The sequence below is a fragment of the Adiantum capillus-veneris genome, chromosome 2 (genome assembly GCF_014529385.1).
Source record: "Adiantum capillus-veneris isolate H3 chromosome 2, ASM1452938v2, whole genome shotgun sequence".
In the NCBI taxonomy this organism is placed as follows: domain Eukaryota; kingdom Viridiplantae; phylum Streptophyta; class Polypodiopsida; order Polypodiales; family Pteridaceae; genus Adiantum; species Adiantum capillus-veneris.
Genome location: NC_140932.1, coordinates 144,718,447 through 144,733,449, shown reverse-complemented (window position 1 = coordinate 144,733,449; position 15,003 = coordinate 144,718,447). Strand labels below are relative to the sequence as shown.

The 15,003-nt window shown below is 45.6% G+C and overlaps 1 protein-coding gene across 1 annotated transcript in view; it reads left to right on the top strand.

Annotated features, from left to right (window-relative positions):
• Positions 1-8,872, top strand: part of LOC147463795 (mediator of RNA polymerase II transcription subunit 25-like) — a 133,303-nt gene extending 124,431 nt beyond the window's left edge. The window contains exons 14-17 of the mRNA XM_086491123.1: positions 7,343-7,411; positions 7,516-7,609; positions 8,047-8,139; positions 8,274-8,872. Coding sequence (XP_086347249.1) covers positions 7,343-7,411; positions 7,516-7,609; positions 8,047-8,139; positions 8,274-8,468 — 451 coding nt within the window. The 3' untranslated portion in view covers positions 8,469-8,872. The remainder of the gene's footprint in view (positions 1-7,342; positions 7,412-7,515; positions 7,610-8,046; positions 8,140-8,273) is intronic.
• The last annotated feature ends 6,131 nt before the right edge of the window (positions 8,873-15,003 follow it).

Here is a 15,003-nt window from a genome sequence, read left to right as displayed (position 1 = left end):
ACTGATTTGGTCCTCTTCAGCAGGACGCGAGGTCCCTGCTTCAACCTCCACCTCAGCTAGCCTCTCTATCGCGATAGACTGGGCAGAAGTTGCAAAAGAGCTGATTTTCAATTTGTGACTACAGGGTGACCTTACGTGCCCTATGCACATACACCACACAAAATTTCAAGGCATTTGGACTTGTTCTCCTTCATCAACAACATTAATTTGAAGCCGTCAGAGTCAGACAATGAAAGAGCTTGTCTATCTGCTAACATTTTACCTTAACTCATCTTGGGATTAAAAAGGCTCACCTAGATGCATGATTAAGTGGTAATCAATTTAGAAAAGAAGTACTATGTTTGTACATTAACCGTTACTTGTAAATACAGGATCCATGGACCCTCGAGTTCGCCCCCTCCTGTTTAGTCCCCCACCCGCCTCCTGCTCCCTCCGCCTCTCGTCCTTGCTCCCCTACCTTTGCGGACCGACCCCCCCCCCCCCCCCCCCCCCCCCCCCCCCCCCCCACTCCTACACCCCCGTCTCTCGCTCCAGTCCCTCAGTCGACCTAGGGGGCATGGGCATCCCCGACTGCTAGGAGATCTCTTGGCAACGCCTTTGCCACGAGTTGCTTGGCGAGAGAGGGACGGCCTTTCTTGCGGCCCCCTCTTCAGGTAGGTTCAGATGTCTCCCTTTGCAGCAGTCCCTCGTGGTTTGACGAGCTTCGACATTCGGCACCGATGGGACTTCTTTGCCTACGACTTTACACGCTTTCTCGGTGACTCCTCACCAGACCTTGAGCCAGCCTGCTTCAGGGTTCATGTTCTGATCCTTGCAGCTAGGGGGATAGAGGCCTTGGACTCGGCGGTTGGCTTCTCTTTTCCCCTTTGCGGCAGAGACCAGACTGAGTGGACTTTTGACTTAGTGTTGGACTGGCTACAGACACAGGCCCTAGAGCTCTCTCATCACATGGGAGACCTAGGAGTTACAGACATGCTTTAGACTCTTTGGCCATTGGCCAAGTTTGTTGTGACACCTCCAGATGTAGCAGGATGTAGACACATTGTGATTCCCTTCTTTGCTGATACGCAGTGCCCGCCTTGCTATATATACATTCATGAGGACTCTTGGACAGAGGAGGTTGCTTTACGCACGGCTCGGTCTACTTGGGCTTGGGCCAGACACTCTTTACTGTCACGCCTATCTAGAGGACGCTCGGATGCGGATTTCTCCCCATCCAAGCCAGTCTCTAAGATAGCACGTTTAGCTGCTGCGGCAGCATATGTTCTGTCTCGCTCCCCATGAGGATCGTCTCATGGAACGTGCAAGGATTAGGTGGGCCCCAGTTTCAGCGTCAGAGGGGCCGACTGCGTCAAGAGCTTCAGTGATGCCTTGTGGGAGGAGAGATTGACCTTCTTTTGCTACAGGAGCATCATGTGTGTGAGAGCCGCATTAGACGTTGTGGTTAGCTTTTGCGCGATATGATACTTTTTGGTCAGCTACTTTTGGACCTGGAGGCATCCAGGGTGGGGTATATATATCCAGGGTGGGGTATATATGACTATTGCGGATGCTTTGCAGCAGGCCATTGTGGGCAGAGGGATTATTGTGCCAGGCAGGGCTCAGTGGATCACTATGCAGTTTCAGGGTTGTCTTGTGGGCTTCCTGAACATCTATGCGCCCAATGTGGCGAGTGCCCGAGTAGAGTTTTGTTCATAGATTGTTGAGTCTCTGCTGCGGGCAGAGCAGTGGTGCATAGGGGGTGACTTCAACATGTTGGAGGACCCCTCTGACAGGATTGGTGGTAGCCATGCTACTGTTCGTGGAGTTGAGCTGGCAGCTTGGGAGAGGTTTTGTATGACTGAGGATTTCGGATGTGTGGCAGCATTCTAGCTTTGTGAGGCTCCCAGACAGCCTGGCCTTCTCTCGTTTGGACCGTAGAGTGGGAGGAGTGAATCTATCGCGGATAGATCGCTTCTACACTGGTGACCACTTCTGTGACTTCGGTGGGACAGTTGGCATTCTGGCAAGGACTTCCTTCTGGGATTATGCACCAGTGATCCTCACAGTGACAGATAGGCAGAGGAGGGGGAGCACGATGCTTCGCATCCCTGAGAGGGTCTTGCTGGACTCTTCACTCAGAGAGCGAGTGGAGGCTCTTTGGACAGAGAGCTTAGACATGCAAGACTCTCCTACTGACAGAGTGGCCTCAGGACTAGCGTAGCTTAGTTGATTCTTTCTTCAGGATTCTTTGGCTCGTCTGGTTGGAGCGAGAGAGGAGGAGCAGCGTCTCCGACGGGGCGTTGCTTCCTTGCAGAGGATGCAGGAGCAGCATCCAAACAACCCTTGGTTGGAGGAGCAGTTACAGCAGGCTTGCCAGGAGCTTGTTAGCACAGAGGAGCGACACCATGAGTTTGCTTTCCATCGACAGGCATCTCAGTGGACACAGGTGGGTGACAGAGTGACTCGTGCTATCTTTGAGGCAGTGGGACCTCCGCATACGCATGCCAAGGTCAGTCGGTTGAGGAGGCCCGATGGGTCTGTTGTGTTTGAGCCAGAGGACATGCGTGCATTTGCTACTGACTTTATCAGTGAGTTACTATCTTCAAAGCCTCAGTCAGAGCGTCAGGATGCATGTAGAGAGCAAGTGTGGGCACAGATGTCTTGTCTTGTGACTAAGGAGATGGGTCAGAGGCTTGAGCTGCTACTTCAGCTTGAGGAGTTGCACACGGCTCTTAGTGCACTCCCCTTGTGGTAGCTGTCTAGGTGAGGATGGCTTGACTCCCAGTTTTTTCTTGGAGTACTGGGACTTGCTTGGCCCAGATCTCTGTAGTGCTTTACAGTTCATCTTGCACATAGGAGAGATGCCTAACAGCATGAGTGAGGGTCTGATTTACCTCATTCCCAAGGAGGGTGGCTCCTTGGATGAGATTCGACAGTGGCGCCCCATCATCATCCTCAACTCAGCCTACAAAATTCTTGCCAAGGCTCTGAGTTTGAGGATTCAGCCACCTCTAGAGAGCCTTATACGTGGGACTCAGAAAAATTTTGTCAAGGAGCGTAGTATCCTTGACAACATCTTTACTTTCTGGGAGGCTTCTGTCCTAGCGCGGCTCCGTGGTGAGGATCTGGTGATTCTTCTTCTCGATTTTGAGATGGCCTACGATAGAGTCGACTCGGACTTTCTGGAGGGCACTCTATGCAGGATGGGCTTCTCAGATGCTTGGATCAGAGGGGTGTCAGCTTTGTACAGTCTGGCACACAGTCAGGTACTTTTGTCAGGAGGTAGAGGTGATCGTTTCATGCTCAGACAGGGCTGCCCTCTTGCCCCCTTCCTCTTTCTTCTCTATGTTGATACGATGAGCAGGTTTTTGGTGTCGCAGTAGGTTGGTTTACGGAGCTTAGCTATTTGGGGAGATGAGCTACTGGGCGTTGAGTTTGCAGACGACTCAACCCTTGTACTTGGATGGCCAGGAGGACAACCTTCACAGGTGTGAGTAGGCTTTAGAGACCTTTTGTTGTGCATCTGGCGCACTGATCAATTGGAGAAAGACAATGGCTTTCTCGGTTGGTAGTGCTCCTATACCTGATTGGGTGCCAGGTGAGGGTTTCAGGTGGATTCCCCCAGGGACTGCAATTCGATACTTGGGCTGTCAGGTTGGTTTGGACTTGTCTCCTGAGCAGCAAATCGCTCCCCTCCTCCTGTCTATCAGAAGGAAGTTGTTACATTGGAGCTCCTCACGACTGTCTCTGGTAGGCAGAGTTGTAGTGGCCAACCATGTATTGTTGGCTACTATGTGGTACATCACTTCTTCCTGAATCTTCTCGAGTTCTTGTATCAACCAGGTAGAGAGGCTGATCAGGAACTTCCTTTGGTCAGGGTGCGACACTTTGATAGCCCGAGCCAAAGTGGCTTGGCAGGTCATCACTCTTCCTTGTTCTAAGGAAGGCCTTGGGATCATAGACCCAGCATAGCAGAGCAGAGCCCTTCTTCGGAAGTTCATCGTGTGAGGACTCCTTCCAGGTGAGGAGCCAGTTCTTGCTGCAGCAGCTTCGTGCTAGGGTGCCTTAGGCTGGAGGCCGCTGGCGACCTTCGACCAGATGGATTTTCACACAGATGCGCAGAGTTGGCTTGAGCAGGGGACTGGAGGACCGATTCGCTGTGAGTTTGCTACCATCTTGGGAGCATCTGCAGCGAGGCTTGGAGCAGCGTCAGCCTACTTGGATGGAGGAGCGCTTGAGACAGCCCCTTGTTTGGAACCCCACGGTTTGCACTCAGAGAGGCCACTTGGTTGGTAATCGGCCTCATGTTTCCTGGGGTCCCATAACAGCGGGTCCAGCACCCTCTTTAGGTGACTGGTTAGAGTTTTCAGGCTTGTCAGAGGAGCTGCAGGGCTTTCAGCTCTACAGGGCATGAGAGGGGTGCAGAGCATGTGCCAGGAGATCTCGAAGGCAGTACCAGCTGAGTGGCTCACACCTCTTGAGCTAGCAGCGCCCAGATGGATGGGAGCCTTCAACCGACTGGAGGTTCTTATCTCAGTTCGGGCTTGCTCAAAGACTGTACCCTCCTTGTTTTTCGAGTAACACGGTGAGGGATCCTTACACCGAGTTGCAGTAGAGGCCCCACAGGTGGTAGAGTGCTGTTATCAGAGGATCCGAGTGGTGGGCATCTGTGGGAGGACTTGTGTCATCGATCCTGACCCAGCAGCTCTTGAGACTGGACACTGGAGACTGTGGGCTTGGGAGAGCTGTCCACTGGCACGAGTACAGTGGGATCCTGGAGAGTGGCTTTGGAGGGACCCTTTCTCCTCTGCAGACCACCCAGGTGTCCCTTTCTTTCAGTACACTGTTTGACTCGGACGTCACATACTGGCAGCACAAAGAGAGGCTCACTTTGCTGCAACACCTCATTGGCAGGAGGAGGGTCTCACAACTGAGTTCTTGGCAGCTTTTTGGGAGAGGTTGTGGGACTCCAGACAGCCGAGACGAGTCACTTTGTTCCAATGGCTGGTTGCACACAGAGCTACAGCAGTTGGGAGCTGGCTTGTACATTGTGGTCTCTCGGCCACATGTGCAGCTTGTCACCATCTTGTGGAGAGTCAGCGTCATTGTCTTTGGGACTGTCCTTTGGCACAGCAGGTGTGGCTTCGTGTTCTTCGGCTGATGCCAGCCCTTGCCACAGCTCGGCAGTACACTTGGGGGGCAGTTGCTTGGTCCACTCTCACGGGCCCGGCACTTGAGTTTGAGCTATCTTCCACCAGCAAGATGATAGTGATGCACGGGGGTCGACCTACACTCCAGCCTGCCACCACAGAGCTTACTCCACAGGAGTGGTGCAGTGAGAGAGTGCTGGGAGCTCATTAGTGGCCTGACACTCTAGTTCATCTGGCGGACCCGCTGCTTTCGCATCTTCGAGGGTCGCCTTGTACCACCAGCAGAGACTGTTCGGGATCTTTGGCTAGAGCTGATCCATACTCTCAGAGGACAGCTTGAGAGACTCTAGGGCAGCTCCGACCTCATGCGAGAGCGCAGAGAGGCATTCCTGGTGTCCTGGGCCTTTCTTCACCATGGTCCAGGGTGTACTCAGATGGCACTACCGGCCACCTGTGTGGCTCTTCCCTCCTCCCATCTCTTGATTTAGCCTCATTGTACATATGTTGTTTTTTCATTGGGAGAGTCTCCCCATCATGATTGTTGTAGCCCTCTCTTGAAGAGGTGGTTGTAGCCCTATGGGCAGTTTCATTAACTAATAGAAGGATCTTTTTCTCGGAAAAAAAGTTTAGACATGCTCCTTCTGTGTTCATCATTTAACTCGTTCAAGTAGATCGAGTAAACAAAGAGACTGGATTTTATTAATCTGGAAATGGCTGAAGCTGATACATTAGGGACAGACTCGCCCTTCAGTCCAACACGTTTTACGGAAATCCTACGGAATGCCACGTCATCATCCATGTCAGCCTGTCGGCGCATTTTCCAGGTGTTGCCACGTCAGCAGGGTGTGTGTATGTGTGTATCCGGGGGCCTGCCACGTCACGAGTTTGTGACAGACAGATTGCTTGCTTTTGTCACTTTTCTGTTTCTTCTATATCAAGCCTAACATTGATATCAAAACCTTTGGCTTTTGCGTAGATTATGAATGTAAAACTCTCTCTCTCTCTCTCTCTCTCTCTCTCTCTCTCTCTCTCTCTCATATTTTGATTGTACGATACCCTCTTCTATGTTTAGTTTTATGTTCCCCAGAGACTGTACTAGAGTCACCCATGGATGTAACCTTTTGGTCTCATATGTCATTTTGGCCTTTTGAAGATTTCTCTCTCTCCTGTTTGACTCTGTTTGAGGCTTGAGCCTTTTTCCTAGGATTTGCTGATCGGCGTAGGACTGCGTGTCTTTCTGTGTAGGAAACGGGAACATTGTATACGAGGGGTTGCAATCATGGGGTGCTTGCGAGAGGGGCCATGGTCTACCTTTCTCACTTTCACACCAAGGCAACCACTTTTTTTGGAATAAAAATGTTGTGCTACAATGGAAAACCACTTTGTCAACATCTCTTAATATGTGTCTTTTCAAGTTTTGGATGAGATCAGCGATGTAGCTTACAAGCTGATTCTAACATAAGGCTGGAAGATGTGGATATCACAGAGTCACCTCATGTGTTGCGGAATCACCTTTTTCAACTTGGAACCTTTAGTGATACAGTGTCATCTTCCATTGGTTGCTTATATATGCAAAGCATCTTGTCTAGTGTCTGTCCTTAGGCCATTGAATGTTTGTGGTGCCATGGTTGCAACACACTCACGACAATTAGTACCATCTGGATTGGACTAATCCGATGTTAGTACGCTACTTACACTGGAAATTAACAAGACAAGTACTTCGATTATTTGAAGAAACTAGCATGAGGGCTCGTCTCGAATGGCCCCAACACAGTTACAGAATTGGCAAGAGGCACTTGCAAAATAGGAAAAGAGGTTCATAGTTCCATGCACAAATGCTGTCGGACAGACACTCTTATGTATATTGCAATCATGTGCCTTGTATGACATGTAACCTAATGACATGAACCTATGATATGTATCTACTGGTTTTTTGCAACTATTAATGCGCATATTTAAGTGAAAAATGCAAGAGCTAAGATGTTTGTCTCAACTTCCAACTAGAAGCTCGTAGTGAGTAGTAGTACTAAAGCAGAACTTGATCTGTGTTGTCGAGCCATTCGCCTCGATTGCACTACAAAGATTTGATCTTTAAAGATGTTTCAAGGTATGAAAATGGTTTTCAATTTTTAGTAATGCTAAACTGCATTAACGTTGACCTGTCTTTACAATGATAATGCACTTTGAATCAAAGAGGTTGATTGCCACAGGCTGGCTGCAGACTGGCCTAATCAAATGCAAATTATTCGTTTGATTACACAGGACCACATGCAGAGCAAGTATGTTTTTTGCCATCATCTTCTTCAGCATATAATTTTAGAATCCTTATTTATGAATTTTGTGCGTAGCCCAGAGTAATGCTCAAAACTTGAACACACTGCAGAAACTATCAAGGAAAGTCTGAAGTACTAATTTTTCGGACAGTAGGGCAGCACGGTCAGCAAGGATTCCTTGTGCAGCTTGCAGAGAAGAAACTGGTAAGGCTTATCAAACTCTTATTTTTGTACATTATGTATGCCTGCGAGATTATACAGGAGAGGAACTGTAAGGCATGGAGCTAAATCTGATCAGCTAGGTTTGTTGTCAAAAATACATGCCATCTCAGTATATAGAGGCAGACACACTCAATTTTCATAAATTTATTATTGGCGAACCAATCGCTATCAAGAGATTGAGGGATACAGAGTCTAGATCATGGTCATAAATGATATCTTTAGTGAACAATAGATTTCTCAAGATGTAAAAGATGTGCCGAGGAGTTTTTGTTTGTGTTACTAAATATGAAGGCTTAGGCAGCCACACTAGGTGTTAATCGGGGGCATGTGTACATTATCCTTAAAAGACTGCATTTTGTTAGCCATTTATATGGTGCTTTCAAAAACTATGCTGATTTCCTGTGCTTTTATTCTCCCAGTGTGCAGTCATCCAATTACCGTCTCAGACATTGTTACTTGCAAGCACAGATGTCAAGAAGCAGGATAGAATGCTGGGCATGCTTTTCCCAGGGGTTAGCACTAACTTTGCTGTATTTGGTCAAGTTGTATCCGTGCATGCATGTCAACGGTGCCTGTTTTTATGATTTCATGCACATGTGTGATCTTCATTATTTATCTTCTGAGATCTATTATCTGTTTTAAAAAGGATATGGTAGTCTTCAAGCCACAGGCTTCAAGCCAGCAACAACAGCAGCAGCAGCAACAACCAGCCTTGAACACAGGTTCTACAATCACACAAGCATTTTCTGCGCAAGGCCAGTTACCAAACCAGGTCCGCCCTCAGTTACTACAGCCTGGCCAGCTTCCAAGTCAGGGCCCTGGACCTGGCTTTATGCAGTAACGCTTTGGAGCAGCTGCCTCCTTGTTCCAAAATACCCAGTGTTTGTGCATAATGCTCCTTTCATGTTGAGCTAGCTGCTTTGAAATCCTGATTTGTATTTATGTGTATGTAACTCATGCGTAGCCGGTTCCCACTGATGCATTATTCGAGGGCCTGCACAGAGCTTTCCAATTGTAGCACGCACGCGCATGCAGAGAGAGAGAGAGAGAGAGAGAGAGAGAGAGAGAGAGAGAGAGAGAGAGAGAGAATTTGAACGCCTAACAGTAAGTCTACTCAAAACCCCCGTGTATAGATAATGAGGAGGTCCTTGCTGAGCTATCTAAGTGCCAAAACCCAACCCACTATACTCACCTTCACCTGGAATATTTGTCAATTCAGAGGCAAGCAACTGTCATTTTTCGTGCCGTGGTGGCCTGCTTTTATTTGTTCTTGTTTCTTATGTTTTGTGTAACGATTTAATTTTGGATTCATGGAAATCTGATTCCCACCCGTGAAAAAGAAGAATTTTGGAATTTAATGAAAGCTAGGTCTTACTTTTAGTATGAGCGATCCCAGTAATCTATTTCATGCGCTTCCGACAATGGCATCAATGTCAAAGTTACACAGAACAGGAGCCTTTGGAACGTTTGCGGAACAGGGGGACTTGGAAAAGCGGAACGGGGACAGGGTCGGAATGGTAAGCCTAAAATATACTTAAATTAGGTTGGATTCAACAAATATGTTAGTAGAGAGCCACACACATCCATTAGTCCAAGTAGAATTCTATTTGATGCTTGAGTCTTAAGGCTTACATGCGATTGTGCCATGTGTGACGGAATAGCCGGTTGTAAACACACTACACAGAGCACATTAATGGGGATTATCCTTCACAAAAGCATCTTGATTCTTCATAGAAAGAATATTCACTTAAAGTTGAGTAGAGTCCACACTTCACATAAATGTTTGGAGCAAAAAGATTATAGATTATGAAGATGGTTTATAAGGCGAGCCAAGGCCCTACAAGTAGCTACAAAAAGATATGTAGAGGCTAGAGTGCAAACTAACACTTCTAAAAGTTGCTAGGTGGCATGTTAAGACTCAATCACTCATGTGGTGGTGCAATACAAAAAGGGGGGCAAAGCCAATCGCTGCAAAGGAAACAAATGTATGAGCAATAATCATGATTAATGCTTGATGGTTCACCTCTTGGTAGGGCATCTCACCTCCCAATCTGTAATGATGTCTTGGATGTTATGAATATCATTCCAATTCTCTTGCATAGGCTCATCCTTATGCATAGATCCTCTTGCCTCTTCAGGCACCTCTACCTCTACCTTTGCCTTTGCCTCTACCTCCATCTCCCATTGTGAAAAATGGTTTGTCATTATGGATGCTGACTTGCAAAGCATTTTAAAATTTCCATTGACAAAAACAAGGTCATTTGCTTTCTCCACTCCAAGTCGGTTCCTCTTTCTTGATGCAATGTGATGACACACTGTCCCAATGGTCTCTATGACGGAGACTCGCTCTCTCTCAGAATGTCGTTGATTTTGTTGTTTCCGTACCGTCATGGGAGTGGGCTAAATACATGTGTCCTTTGGAGTAGACAATAATGCTATGAATGGACCTCCTCTTAGTGTCGCTCCATCTATTTTCGATGAGGGTCTTAGCAGACACTGATAATTAGTACCGATGCACTAGGAACACATCCCGCACATGTACCAATCGATGGTCACATCACTTGACATCACAAGACAACACATGTTCATTCGGATCTTAGACCATCATTTATCGGCAATGTAGTTAGCAATTGCATCTATATCCACCTAGGATCTCATAGATGTTTGATTGACTAATTCCTATTGCAACCATGTCTATTCGAGATCATTCAAATCAAAATGTTGCAGTCATTTGGTCTATCAATTTCTGCACTTAAAAACAAATCAAGAAGGGTGGAACCTTCACAACACCTTCAATAATCTCAAATAGCGCCTTCCCTGTAAAAGAGTGTATCGTGTTGTTGTAGGCAAATTCCACCAAAAGTAGATAGTTTTCCCATTGAGTCTTTTGATCCGAGATATAAGAACTTCAATAAACTTAGAACCATTGAATGGGCAATCTCAGATTGTCCGTCAGTCTGCGGGTGGAAAGATGACGAGAAATGCAATCGTGTGCCAATGTTCTCACAAATTGCCTTCCAAAGCAAACTCGTAAATCTGGGGTCCCTGTCAGAGTCAATCATCTCGGGCATGCCATGCAGCCTGAAAATCTGGGCCACAAACAGTCTCGCTAAGTGATCCGGCTTGACTGCTTTCTTCATGGAATGAAATGAGCTTGCTTGCTAAATCTGCACTATCGTGAGCACTTTGTGTTCTTGGGAGATAAAAAATAAAGTCCATTGCAATACTTTCCTAGGGGTGGGAGGGTATGGGCAAAGGTTGTAACAATCCATGTGCTTTATGGGCAGGTGGGTATAGACAAAGGCTGTAACAATCCCTGTGCTTGATGCCTGTCAAACTTGACCTTCTGGCATACCAAGCAACTGTGCACAAACTAGTCCACACCCTTCTTGAGTCTCGGCCAAAAGAAGTATCTCTCTACGTAGCCCTTTCATTGTGGTAGTAATACTGCGGTGACCCGTAAAAGGCGGATAGTCGCATTCAGTCATAACCTTTTCCCTCAACGGTTGTGTAATGCAGAACATGGTTTTTCTCAACAAGTAGCCATCCCGAATGGAATATCCCGCTACTCTGCTACTGTCTCACCGTCCCGTATCGTGTGAGAATGTCTGCAAAATCCGTATTTGTGGCATACTGATCGACCACATCCTCGAAGCTCCTATGATATATTGCGGAATTAGCCAGAACCAACAGCTTCTGAGACAAGCTATTTGCCACCAATTTTTTTGTCCTTGAACATGGAAATCTAGAAGTGAAATTGTGACAAGATGTTCGCCCACTATGTTGATTTCCTGTGCTTTTATTCTCCCAGTTTGCAATCATCCAATTACCGTCTCAGACATTGTTACTTGCAAGCACAGATGTCAAGAAGCAGGATAGAATGCTGGGCATGCTTTTCCCAGGGGTTAGCACTAACTTTACTGTATTTGGTCAAGTTGTGTACGTGCATGCATGTCAATGGTGCCTGTTTTTATGCTTTCATGCATATGTGTGATCTTCATTATTTATCTTCTGAGATCTATCATCTGTTTTAAAAAGGATATGGTAGTCTTCAAGCCACAGGCTTCAAGCCAGCAACAACAATAGCAGCAACAACAACCGGCCTTGAGCACAGGTTCTACAATCACACAAGCATTTTCTGCGCAACGCTAGTTACCAAACCAGGTTTGCCCTCAGTTACATAGCTTGGCCAGCTTCCAAGTCAGTGCCCTGGACCTGGCTTTATGCAGAAATGCTATGAAGCAGCTGTCTCCTTGTTCCAAAATACCCAATGTTTGTGCATAATTCTCCTTTCATGTTGAGCTAGCTGCTCTGAAATCCTGATGTGTATGTAACTCATGCGTAGCCAGTTCCCATTTGATGCATTATACGAGGGCTTGCACAGAACTTTCGAATCGTAGCATGCACGTGCACGTGTGCGCGCGAACACACACACACACACACACACACACACACACACACACACAGAGAGAGAGAGAGAGAGAGAGAGAGAGAGAGAGAGAGAGAGAGTTTGAATGCCTAACAATAAGGCCCTTGTCACACATGGACAACAGCCATGCATGACCTGGAGCTTTATGGACGTAGACCTTTTCATAACCAGAACGCATGTCCGAGCACAAAGGTCAGACAAGGCGGCAGCCAAGAGACTCTCCTACAACAATTCAGCCAATAGGAAACTCGTCTCCTTGCTTGGGCGAGAGCAGGACGCCTTGTGGGGGTCGCCCATGAACCTAGAGGGTGCGACCATGACCTGGCTGCCACTCAGCTGCAAGGCGCGATGTCCTCCGGCCGTGTGAGTGGCTTCGTGAGTAGTGTCTGCTTTCATTGGTCCAAGTCATATGCTACCGTCTCCATCCGCCCTTGTGTGACAGAGGTTTAAGTCTACTTGAAACCCCCGTGTATAGATAATGAGAAGGTCCTTGCTGAGCTATCTAAATGCCAAAACCCAACCCACTATACTCACCTTCATGTGGAATATTTGTCATTGCAGAGTCAAGCAACTGTCATTTTTGGTGCCGTGGTGGCCTTCTATTATTTGTTCTTGTTTCTTATGTTTTCTGTAACGATTTTTATATTATTTTGGATTCATGGAAATCCAATTCCCACCGGCGATTTTTTTTTTTTTTGGGAATTTAATGGAAGCTAGGACTTACTTTTAGTACGAGCGATCCCAATAATCTAGTTCATGCTCTTCTGACAATGCCGCCAATGTCAAAGTTACACAGAACAAGAGCCTCTGTAACGTTTGCGGAACAGGGGGACTTGGGAAAAAGGAACGGGAACGGGAACGGGAACGATAAGCCTAAATTATACTTAAAGTATGTTGCATTCAACAAATATGTTAGTAGAGAGCCACACACATCCATTAGTCCAAGTAGAATCCTATTTGATGCTTCAGTCTTAAGGCTTACATGCGATTGCGCCATGTGTGACGTAATAACCGATTGTAAACACTCTACACACAGCGCATTAAACTTCACAAAAGTATCTTGATTCTTCATAGAAAGAATATCAACTTAAAGTTGAATAGAGACGAGACTTGACATAAATGTTTGGAGCAAAAAGAAGATAGATTATGATAATAGTCCTACCGAGCCTTCACGAAGGGGATATAATCGAGATAAAAAAGAATGTACAACCCTGACCTCCACACCCTCCTTCCTTTCTGGATCCTAAGTGGCATGTAGGGTGCATTGTTGAGGTTTAGGAGTAGAGTCTAGAGTAGTATTAGGCATTGAAATTGCGAATCGAAATGATGTCGGACATTGAGATTAGAGCTTGCCAATAAGCTAGTAAACTAAGGCAATTTCACACAAATGTTCTTGGAATGTCATTAAATTTACTATTTTCCAACACCACATTACAAATTTCAACTCACCCTTTTTTTAAAATAATCGCAAAAAAGATCCTATTTGTGGGTTGCATATATCTTTAAAATGGCAAACCAATGACACCACCACATTCAAGGGTTCTACCTTCATTTTACTTGCGTAAGCTTCCCACTTAAGTGGCTACTTGGTTACATTCATTCAATGGCAAACTAATGAAACCCTTATGTTGCCACAAAATTTCATTGAAGGTTTTATACTTATTTTTTGTTTTCGTTTGATACACTTTTATGTTTTGTCTTCGTTTTATTCAAGTAAACCTTTCCCATAAGCGATTTGTTTCACATCCAAATCAAGTAGTGAAAACAAGAGTAGAGGTAGACCATCCACCAAATCACATAATCGAGTAGATTTCTCAGAGGCCAATTGATGTAAGAAAAGATGGATGGGACATGAGCTATTGCAACACATGTTTTTTCTTGAGTGAGAGCTGATTTATATTTGAAGCTCATGGTCCATTGGCTTTTTTGTGCAATTTAAATAAGAGCCACCATGATTGTAGAAGAGATTACATTTGTAAACAATGTGGTTAAATATATTTCATATTTGGTTCAAAATTCCTTTAAGCTTTGGTATTCGCTCATTAGTGTGCAACCTTAATCACGAGGAGGCATACAATGGAGAGTATCGTATGGCTACAAAACATGGCAGTCCCACCCTCCCCGAAACAAAAAAAAAAGTATAATCAAAAGTATGTGATTTTTATGTCCATCTTGAATTTATTGTTAGAGAGTTTGTCGCACATTATTGCTACTATATCATGGTAGTGATATGTGTGAACAAACTTATCACACTCAATAATGCCACTTCTTGTGTTGTGTGCTTTTGAGCTCTCGAGGATCTTCTCCATCTATGAGTATATTTTAACAGCTTTGATATCCAGGGTAGCATGGTCACCAATTCTTTGGCTTACATTTAATAGGGTGATTTTTGTGCATTTGCAAGGCAATTTAACCTTTTCGCAAGATCTACGATCTTTATTGTGACCTTTGTTTTCGCTATTGTTAATTTTTGGCATGGAATTGTCATTTTTTGTGGGTTTTTTGACATTCTAGATTCTTGCAAAAAAGGTACTTTTTGTAGTATGAGTCGATTGTGCTATATCGCATGGATTGGTTTTATGTACTTTTTCTTTGATGCAAGCATGTATAGGCACATTGTTGATACTAGTGATGTTTTCTGCATGTTGTTTATTAAGGATGAACTAGATAGGGACAACTAACCACTTTGGGAATCATGAGGTAGTTTGTTCTTGTTGCAAATGGCATTAGGAATATTGTGTAACGGTTACTTGGATGATGATGCAAGTTCTAAGTTACGTTGCTAGAGTTCTTTATCCTGGTGTAGCCTCATGCATTGTGCTCTTCGTTAAGAATTGTATTGCTCCACACATTTGTCAGTATGAACATCAAAACATGTATAGGATAGACTAGCTTCTTTGTACGAGGGTACAAATTTAGCATGTGTCTAACGGGGTTAAAGATTTCA